Source organism: Chrysemys picta, chromosome 21 (assembly GCF_011386835.1).
Source record: "Chrysemys picta bellii isolate R12L10 chromosome 21, ASM1138683v2, whole genome shotgun sequence".
In the NCBI taxonomy this organism is placed as follows: domain Eukaryota; kingdom Metazoa; phylum Chordata; order Testudines; family Emydidae; genus Chrysemys; species Chrysemys picta.
In genome coordinates this window covers 14,429,037-14,439,557 of record NC_088811.1, presented here as the reverse complement: position 1 = coordinate 14,439,557, position 10,521 = coordinate 14,429,037, and the positions used below count along the sequence as shown (strand labels likewise).

General features: G+C 49.7%; 1 protein-coding gene across 1 annotated transcript; it reads right to left on the bottom strand.

The window, feature by feature from the left end:
- Positions 1-339: 339 nt before the first annotated feature.
- On the bottom strand, positions 340-9,808 carry LOC101944818 (chymotrypsin-like elastase family member 2A). Its single transcript, XM_005293001.4, has 8 exons — positions 9,477-9,808; positions 9,081-9,169; positions 7,037-7,134; positions 5,869-5,997; positions 2,931-3,067; positions 2,053-2,198; positions 1,204-1,356; positions 340-487 (listed from the first exon to the last, which is right to left on the bottom strand). Exons 1-8 carry the CDS (start codon positions 9,517-9,519, stop codon positions 470-472), a joined length of 813 nt encoding a protein of 270 aa, XP_005293058.2. The 5' UTR covers positions 9,520-9,808; the 3' UTR covers positions 340-469.
- Between the last annotated feature and the right edge of the window lie 713 nt (positions 9,809-10,521).

The following is a 10,521-nucleotide window of genomic DNA, read 5'->3' as shown; positions in this document are numbered from 1 at the left end:
CTTATAATTCTCCCCATGCTCAGGTGTGAGGCAAAGGGAGAGTTGGCAGTTGGAGCCTAGTACGGGAATGTGGCATTAGAAGGGAGTGTGAGGACACTAGGGTGACAACACACATTTATCATGTCAACCACTGTGGAAACAGATGGCTCTGGGTGAGCCCCCACCTCCTCATTCTTGTGTCGTGCTTCATATTCCACTTCTATTCACATTGGGTTTTATCTAATGGAAGAAAATACTCCATTGCATAACTTCCTGCACCCATTGTCATGTGCTTCCACCCTAAAACCTCCCTTTCCCCGAGGCACAGGCTATACACGTATGTTGCAAACAAATGTTGGTTATTTATTATACACAGATTCCTTCAGCACCTCATCAGATTGGAATTTCGTGATTATGACTTTATTTCAAACAGCAAAATAGCTTCCCTTCCCCCAGCACAGGGTTAGTCTGTTGTCCACGGCTCTTCAGGTTAGTTGTTTGCCATAACCTACAGAAAGTGTAAAGCAAAGGGGGGGGGAAATCAGACCAGAAAACTAAGGAAATCTGTAAACAGGGACATCCAAACTCTACAAATTGTCCCTTTAAATAGATAAACCAGTCCTACAACCCTCTCTCTTCCTCAGACTTTAAGAGAGGTGATTTGGCTTCTGAATCATCCTTTATGTTAAGGGTTCAGTTATAGTTGTTAAATATTTGATAAGAACATTATAGCCATGAGCTGGATGTGTTACTGATCACTATAGTAATAGATGATAAATAATTAAGTTGTTGGACATCAATTAACATTTATTAAAACTCTATAAATATACCCTTAATATAAAGTGTGACAGATTTATTCCAAAACATCCAAACTTTGGTTAGAAATGAAGATCATTTGGATAGTTGCATTCAACAGGAAGACACGTCACCTTTGCTTCAGGGACTAACTCCCTAGAAACAAGACAACATTCTCTTTTGGTGTGTTAAGGGATTGTCTACGCGGTGAAGTTATTATGGAATAAGTTAGGGTGTGAACTTAAAGTGCACCAGCTATTCTGGGGGAAGTGTCCACATGGGAAGCTACTGCTCGCCAATTTACCCATATGGACAAACCCTCAGTCTTGAACTGTTTTGCGGCTGTTTTGTTTTGTTTTACCCCGAATGACCATTTAGAAGTTCATAGCAGAGTTTGTTCTTGCTCAGCAGCAGACACTAGACCCTTACCGTAGCGATCCAGTTGTTGAAAGCGGAGACCCGAGTGAAGACGGAGGGTTTGCGGTAATAATTACAACCTAGCGAGGAGCCGAAGCTGACTACGCCATGCACTTCCCACCTGCCGTCAGCACCTCTGCAGTTCAGTGGGCCACCGGAGTCCCCCTGCAAGGAAGGAGAGGCACAGTCATTGAACGCCAGTTTGGAAATATCCACGTCTTTCTATGGTGCATGAGAAGAGAAGTCACTGCCATGGGTCTCGTATAAGTGGAGATGGGACATGGGAGAAAGGCGGGAGTGTGAATGAAATGAATATAGGTTCTGTGTTATGAGGTGGCTCCCAGCTGCCATGTTCAGGTCCAGCATGCAGATGGTGTTTGGATCCTGGGGTTTGTGGTGGATCCTTCTTGTAGGAGAGGGTATAGAAATGTGTTTTTTAAATAGTCCTTCAGCACGTTAATTGCTATCAACCACTACGAAGGGGTTTCAAAGCCCATCTAGAAGGGATAGATCCTAGTACCCTCAGGAGCGCTGCCAGCATTTTTGCCGCCCTAGGCGGTGGAAGGTCCCGCCCCCGAAATGCCACCCCCGACAGAGGCGGCGGAAGGTCCCGCCCCCAAAATGCCACCCCCGACAGAGGCGGTGGAAGGTCCTGCCCCCGAAATACCCACGACGACCGGGGCAGCCGAAGATCCGGCCACCACGGTCACCACCCCCCGAATGTTAATGCCCTAGGCGACCGCCTAGGTTGCCTAATGGATTGCGCAGTCCCTGAGTACCCTGCCCCATCTTCAGAGTCCCTTCCCATAATGCAGAACTTTCTAAAGCCACGCCCATAACTGCCCAATTCTCCGGACTCACGTTGCAGCTGGAGATCAGCCCATCACCGCCTGCACAGATCATGGTGGTTTTTACTGTGCTGCCCCACCAGGCAGGCAGGGAACAGGTGGCGTAATCCACCACGACCAAGGGCCCTTGCTGCAGTATAGCTGGGAGAGCACCGTTTGCTGGGAGGGAACAGAAACAAGGGAGTAGCATTAGCTCCTGGCAGTGAAGAAACAGCAAATAACATGTCCAGGTACAAGAGTCAACAGGGAATCCAAGCACAGAGGGGTTGCAGAATCCAGTCCTTAATGCAGCCCTCCCTCAGAAAACTGTCTGAACTAGATGGATAATCCTCGTCCATTTTAACAATGGCTCTCTGTCAATATCGCATGGGAAATCAGCTTTAACATTCACATATCAACACCCTACTGGCGTTAGCGTCGGCAACCAGGCCAAGGAAGGAATAGGCCAGGATCGCTGCTCTGTGCCCTCCCCTCTCTAGGCGATGCATCCTGCTCAGGATTGAAGCACAAGGCTGTTGCCTGCATTGTACCCGCTCTCTGCATGGGGACTTCCCTGTTCCAGGCTGGCTGTCCATCACTAACCGTCACTTCTTTAAAGCGGCTTTTCAACTCTTCAACGAGCACTAACAGCCCCACCAGTCTTCAGACCACTCTGACTTGGGTGACAATTGCATCTCCAGGCCTCAGCTGGGGTCCTAACAAAAGCTAAACATTCTGCAAGGAAAATGCAAGAACATCTCTGCTGCAGGGGTGGAGCCAGAGCCTGGTCAGATCTCTCTCTGAATTGAGGGCTAAGGGGCACCGGAAAAAAGAACCTTATTCTAGTCAACCCCAAAGGAGACGTTAACACAGACGGACTTAGTGTTCCCACTGAACTGCATTAACACTTACTCTGCAGCCTTCCCCATCCGGTTACGTAGCAGACGACGCCAGAGGCCAGGAGACTGTTTGCTGCGGGGAGGCAGGCCGGCTGGATTTGATTGCTCCGGGCAACGCTCTGGGAGAGTTTGATCAAAGCGATGTCGTTGCTGTGTTCATGTGTGCGCAAGCCGGGGTGGAGGCGGGAGCGCGCAGAGAAGAGTGGGAAAAAAACAGACCCATTAATACGTAGCATTTATAGAGGGCTCTGTCTATTCGAAAGAGGGGCCCCTGCCCTTAGGGGAAGGAATGATCTCAGGCCATGACAGAGGCGTCCCACCCCTATCACACCCAAACGCATGCCTTGGTGCCCATAGGCCCTGGTGGAGCACCTTGATTTTCCTTCCCCATGGCCCAAAAGCTGTGTGGAAATCCAGGCCCCAGCATCTGCAGCTCCTCTGCCCACACGGGGCCCAGTTTGAGAGGCTTGGCCTGTCTCTGTCAAGCTTTGGGGTAAACACGGCCTGTGACTGTGAGAGCTTCTGGAGAATACACGGAGAGGCTCCTGAAACTTCAGGCTCGTCCAGGTTCCCTGATTTAGAGCACTCGTTTCCGTTCAGCTCCCTGTGGTGGGCGGGCGTCTCCCTAGAGAGTTGCCCATGCTGTTACCGACTCATCCTTCTACTCAGAGACTCCCAGGAAATGCTCCTTTTACCCTGGGGCTGGTGTTCCGTCGGGGCCAGGGGAGTGAGACCTTTGGCTCTGTCTTGGAATCCCCCCATGGATAAAAGAGTTCAAGAGGCCTATCCCCTCCTCCCACAGTCAGTACTGCCCGTACTCCCCCTCCAACACATGCCTTAATGCCTCCCGGCCCTGTTGGAGCACCAGGACTTTCCTTGTGTGAGGCCTGTGAAGTTTGTGTTTCAGTTTATTGCCGAGTCAGCATCCAAACGTACAAGGGCTCATCTGTTGTGTGTGAGCATCAGTCGGGGCCGCCCAGAGGATTCAGGGGGCATGGGGCAAAGCAGGGGAGCTGCGGTGCTTGTACTCACCCGGCGGTGGTCCGGGGCTTCGGCGGCGGGGGGCCCTTCAGTCGCTCCACGTCTTTGGCAGCACTGAAGGGCCCCCCGCCGCCGAAGACCTGGACTGCTGCATGGCCAGGGCTTGCGGGGCCCCTGTGGGGCCCGGGGCAAATTGCCCTACTTGCCCCCACCCACCCCTCCGGGCGGCCCTGGCATCAATGATTCCATAATCGCTATTTGTTTTTCTTTTTACCACTCGGGGTTTGCCGAAACCCTTCCCTCACAGTAGGGCAGTGTGCTGTGCCTTTCCTCTCCAGACAGGGCAGCATTTAAGTAATTTTTCAAGCCTTCCTGAGCCTAAATAAACATCATTATATTGTGCCCGGAAACTGCTAGACTGAGGTGTAATAAACAAGTGGAATCTAAAAGTGTTGGCTGCAGTTGGACACAGTCTAGCTCTGTTTAGTGGGGTTCAGCCCTACATTTGGTAGATAACATAATGTAGTAAGTTTCTCAACTGCTTGGTGTTAAGGCCCCTAATAGAGGCAGCTCGGCCCTGGGCAGTTATCATAATATCACAATGCCATTCTATTAACCCATGATATGCTTACACTTGAATACTGCGTGCAGTTCTGGTTACCCCATCTCAAAACAGATATATTAGAATTGGAAAAGGCACAGAGAAGGGCAATAAAAATGATGAGGGGTATGGAACAGCTTCTGTATGAGGAAGGATAAAAAGACTTGGGCTTTTCATCTTGGAAAAGGGATGACTAAGAGGGGATATGATAGAAATCTATGAAATCATGACTGGTGTGGAGAAAGTGTTATTTAACCCTTCACATAACACAAGAACCAGGGGTCATTAATAGAGAGCAGGTTTAAAACAAACATAAAGAAGTACTTCTTCACACAAAACAGCTAGATAAGTTCCTGGAGGACAGGTCCATCACTGGCTATTAGCCAAGATGGTCAGGGACGTAGCCCTGTGCTCTGGGTGTCCCTAAGCCTCCGACTGTCACTTGATGGTTGACCTGTTCTGTTCATTCCCACTGAAGCATCTGGCATTGGTCACTTTCCGAAGATAAGATACTGGACTAGATGGACCATTGGTCTGATGCAGTATGGCCGTTCTTATGTCCTAGTTCTTGTACTACTGCCTTGGGAAGGTGGGCTTGGCCATATACGTGGGGACGCAATGCGCAGAAAGTTGGAAACTGAACTGATTAGTGGAGCTAATGCACTAGGACTTCAGCAGAACCAAGGAGTCCTTCAGCAATGTGACATCAATCCAAGTTACTAATAATACTTTGAACTTCTAGTAGCTCCTTTCATCTGAAGATTTCAAAGGACTTTACATACATTCATTGAACCTTTCCACACACCTGTTAGGTGAGAGCTCTCTTCACCCACTGCTAAGATGCAGGAGACACTGTTGAGTTGAGCAAGGCAGCTGTTAAGCAGTGCACAGCTGTGCTATGCAGCCGTTGAATTGAATTCAGTTGCAATAGCTGGAATTTGGCTAGGACACTGGGGTTAATTCACCTGTACTCTTACGAAACCTGCTGTGGACCCTTTAACAGCCACAAGTGGTCAGCATCTCAGGTGAACGTGTCTGAAAGTTTCTGAGATAGTGGAGGCTGAAGGCATCACTTAACTATTGGGGAGGTGGCTCCTGCACTGGGCTCTGTCCCTTTGGCGGTGATGGGCATCTGCTCGCTGAGCCAGGCACGCCCATCCGCCATAATGTGACAAGGGTTTGAATGGGGAAAGGGTTGCCCACCCAGCACAGCCAGTCTCCCAGTATTTTGGAATAATCAGTTTGAGCCTATGTTGTAACAACTGGCTCCAGATTTGGAGCTGCCCACAGTGTAGGGGTGTTTGGACCGAGGGGTTTGGTTTGAGGCCCTATCTCTCATACTTTGTATAAATAGCTGCTACCAACTTACCCGTTTGAAACACGGTTTGGGTTCCAGCCTTCATGGACAATGATTTTTTGTGGACTGACTGCAATCGATCCTTGTTCAGTAGCCTTTAGGTTGTGTTTGCCAAGAAGCACTTGATAGGTCCGAGAAGAGCTGGGGAGGAAAAGGAACAGGGAGAGATGCTCAGTTATGTAGCTCCCTGCTTGCTGCGCAGTCACACGCCACTTTGGGAAGGGCGGCCAAATGCAGCCTCGGGGTGTCCAGTGGGAACCCTCTGAAAACTGCAAGTGCCAGCATGCATTGCTCTATAGTAACAGCTGTTGGCTTAGGATGGAGCATTGCATGCTGGAACCTATCGTCACTAGAGGCTGCACCTCCACATGGTCCTCTGCCTCCTGCCAAGATTCCTGCCAAACTTGGGCCCCACCTGATCTTCAGAGCATGAGGCTGCCATTTCCTGGCACACCTGAGCAATTCCGAAGGCCTCTCTGGTTGTATGACAACGTCTATTACAAAAGCATCTGGTATATAGATGTGTGTAATAGTATTGTGCACCCTGGCAATCCTACCTCACACACAGCCAGCCTGTGAGAGCTCAAATCTGCTCTGACGATGCTTTCTCTAACTGGAGTGGTCATAACCAGCCCCAGGAAACAGGCCTGTACTGAGCTGCTGGGTAGGGGAGCTGGCCTTGAGTGAGGCATTTAAGGTGATCAAGTCAAAGCTGATCACTCCCCTCATTTTTACACCATCTCATAATCTGAGAACAAGAAGCTCTCTCACTGAAATTGAAGGCTGGTGCTTTTAAACCCAAAGGGAATATTTCTTCATGGAAGTGGGTGAGCTAGTGAACCTATGGAACTCACAGCTACATGTGCTTGTAAAGAGAGCCCAGCTGATTTTAAAAAGGGCTGGATAATTTAATAACTAATATTTACTGTTATACATGCAAAAATAAAGCAAACAATGCAGGGCATTGCACAAGCAGGGGAAGAGGAATGAAGTTTTCACCTTCCAGTGAAACATCAGGTCAGGGCCACTGCCAGAGACACGATCGAGACGTGATAACCTTTTTGGTGGGGGAGAGCCTGTTATTAATATGCTTTGGCTTTCTCTTTACCTCAGAGCATTTACAGCTTTCTGCACTTTGACTTCAAAGAAATGATTCTCCAGGATTCTGCAGCTAACGTACCTGATGCAGTGAGCAGCTGTCAGGACCCAGTTGCTTGCAATGAGGGTTCCCCCACAGGTGTGATACCAGTTACCGCTGGAACTGTATTGCAGGGACACCTAGGAACAATACGGTAAAAATGCTACTCCACTGATCGACCTCTCCTTCTGTTGGGAAGGTGAAAAGCTGGGCACCCAAGTGCTCCGGATCCAGATCACTCTCTTGTGAAAAGACTTTTTCCAAAGTTTCGTTTCGGTGTTGCTTTCCCAAAGCTATTTACTAAGCATGGGCTAAACAGAGGGTTGTATTTGCTACAGAAGAAATGGGTTCATGAAACACCTCTTTGTCACTCTATGTAGAAATAGGTCCCTGTAGGTGGTTTGGGGTTTTGTTTTTTAAATATTTCACTGGGTTTAGTGGGCGAGTGACCTGATCATGGAAATGGAATCTAGGGAAATAGGGATCCGGGAACTCCCAAGTTGTCACTTCTGTTTTGCCTTTGACTCATTGTGTGACCATGGGCGGGTTGCTTTACTTCTCTGCCACAGTTTGCCCAGATATGCCACGGGGATTGTATCAACCTTACAGGGGTGTCATTTATTAACTTTTGAACAGGTGAAGAGCTAAATAGGTGCTACTTTCAAAATGCATTCTAGGAGTTAAATAGTCCCTAGCTTGAGACACCGGTTACTTGCTGAGCATGGATCCAGGGCCGCCCAGAGGATTCAGGTGGGCTGTGGTCTTCAGTGGCAGGGGGCTCCTGTATTCTAGGAGTTAAGTAGTCCCTATTTTGAGACACCGGTTACTTGCTGAGTATGCCTCTGCATACCTAGCAAAAAATAATGACACCAATCTCTTGTTCCTCTGGAGCGTTCATCCTGATGGATCCCAGCATGCTTTGACACGTAGCTGACCTATCAGCTGTAGACGGGAATCACTTTACTCCCCAATTAGTTCTTTAAAAGAGCACAATAACGCTGCACAGCCATCTAGGATGGGCAGTTAACAGTTGTCATTAATTGGTAACTCGTCTTTAGCACCTGCCGAGCGAGGAACTCTGGCATTAGCAAATGAATCCCGACACGTGCCCTTGGGAGGAGGATCGGAAACTGAGGTACCGTGTCCCAAAATCGCATGTCGGTATCATTTTCCAGCATGCTCTTTGTTTGCTGTTTAGTGACAAGCTTATCAAAGTGCTCACCACATGGCCCCTGGTGCAAAGAGAACCAGTTCCCACACCCATTGAAGCCAGGGTGAGTTCCTCCTCCCTCTCTGATTTCAATGGGAGCTGGATTGGGTGCTAAGTGACTTGCTTAAGGCCAAGCAGTGAGTCTGTGGCGGAGCTGGGGATAGAACTCAGTTCTCACACCTCTTGCCGCATCTTAAGCACAAGGCCAGTTGTCCTTGAAGTGTCCCATCCAGAATACAGCCATGATACACATACATGGTCTCCCACTTTGTTGCCTCTGTAGGCTGAGCTCACCCGCACCAGGGGTCCTTAAGTTGCATTCCCCATTCTACCCCCTAAGCTCCTTGTGTGCTGCCCTCCCATCCCCCTCATGTCAAGGACACGTGTAAACAGTTCCGCTTGTATAATTTGTTAAATTATTTCTTTTCTTTCCATGTGGGATCAAAATCCTTCAGGGGGTCAAAATCTTCCGCTCCATTGGGATGATGGGCAGGGCTGAGATCCGGGCTGTATTGTTACACTAGACGGGGTCAATGGCTGCTATCAACCACTTCTTTGATCTATGTCTATTATTATAGACCAGCTAAAGCTGCTGGGTCAGCTAACGAGATACAGGGGGCTCCAGGTGTCCTCCACTTTTCTGCCTTCTCATTTTCCGATTTTCACTAAACTCAGTAGGGCTCTGACCATTGACGCCTAGAACATTCCCTGGGAGTTTGGAATTGATCGGATACAATGTTCAAAAGTTATCGCGTAACAGACAGGGAAATGCCATCAACGCGAGTGTAGGCTGAGCAAAACAAGGCCCAATGTAATGGGAAGGCAACGTGGCTCAAGGTATCCTGGACTGGGCTAAGGAAACCCGGAATCACTAACCTGCCAGGGCCAGCTGAATGGTCTTGCATCTTCTCCTCCAACCACTCTGGTCAAGAGAGGCGGGTAGGCGGGATCCCCACAACTGAGGGCTGCAAGGGACACAAGATGGGATCCACGTTAGAAATCAGAACAGATCAAGCCACCAACCAAAACTGACCTGATCTTTGTGTAACACATGGTTGAACTGCTCTTCTGTAGTGTCAGGGCCCGATCTGGTGACCTCTCTATCGCTAGAGATGTTTCTAAGCCATAGTCTATGATGCCCCTTACACTGTGCCCATCCCTCTGATATCTGAGCACCTCCAGGCTGCTGGTCAGTGTCAGGACCACAGGCTCAAGCTAGAAATCTGTGGTTGGTAAAACAGATGAAACCCTACGTCTAGGCGGGATACATACCCCCAGCGGCCAGCGTCAGGGTAGCGAACAGGATACAGATCATGGTGCCGTGTAGCTGTGTCAGGAGCAGCGCCTCATCTGAGCCCTCTTATATGGCTGTAGCGCTTATCTCTGGAGATACGGCCTGGGGGAGGGGGCGTGCGGCTCAGTGACCAGTGGGAAGGTTTTGCACCCATGGGACATTTTCCTGTGTGCGCAAATGCTAAAAAAAGCTGGACCTTGAGATGCAGGTTTCTGCTCTGCCTTGTGTGGGGAGAGCTCCGTGAGCTGGAGTTTGTTTGTTGCAGCTGTTCGCTCTCCCACTACCTTGAGTCCTGGTCACAAACATGTGGATGGAAAGGAAAATTACCTGAATTTTGGGGGTGTAAATCTCCCTCCAGCAATTCATGGGGGAACTCCTAGTCCACAAGGTCCTCCAGGAGCCTCTGGTGTTGCAATGGACAGATCGGGCTCAGGGCAAAGCCACCAGGGCCTGGGTTTGAGGGTTAAATGGGGGGGGGGGGGGCGGGGACAGGGGTGAGGAAGGACATTTGGGCCTGTGTCCAAAGGGGCAAAGGCGTGGGATGTGCCGGAATTGATGGGACGGGCATTGGAATATTCTTAGCCCCTTGCCTAAGTGGCCTTTTTTCAGGGAGTGAGATGCGGAGAACTGTGGGCACTTGGGAGCAATAATTAGAGCCCCCAGCCCCAAAAATATAAAGACCAAAGGACAATTTCCGCCCCCCCCTCTCCTTCAGCCCCAAAGTAAACTGTATGTAATCACTTTTCCACTGCCCTGGTAAAGCTCTTCCTGCTGGAAACTCACCTGGCTGCTGCCTATCGGTCCCACCACACTGGGCCGTGTGAGGTTTAGGTTTTCCTTGGTCTGGGTAGACTCCAGCACTGTCTCTGTCTTTTGGCCTCTCTGGCATGGTCCCTTGGCACAGGCTCTCTGTCTGTTTCCCCATCGTGGCAATGGGGCATCATGGGCCAGCTGCCCTGTGCCCTCAGGACCAGTGCTGGCTCCACAAAGACACCCCAGTTGCTGAAGCGCTCCCTGGCCCAC

Coding starts and splice junctions, on each gene's coding strand:
- LOC101944818 (XM_005293001.4), bottom strand. CDS start 9,519: ATGATCTGTATCCTGTTCGCTACCCTGACGCTGGCCGCTGGGG. Junction 7,135..9,080: donor CATTCAGCTGGCCCTGGCAG/GTTAGTGATTCC, acceptor TATTGTTCCTAG/GTGTCCCTGCAATACAGTTC. Junction 1,357..2,052: donor GGCTGATCTCCAGCTGCAAC/GTGAGTCCGGAG, acceptor CCTTCCTTGCAG/GGGGACTCCGGTGGCCCACT.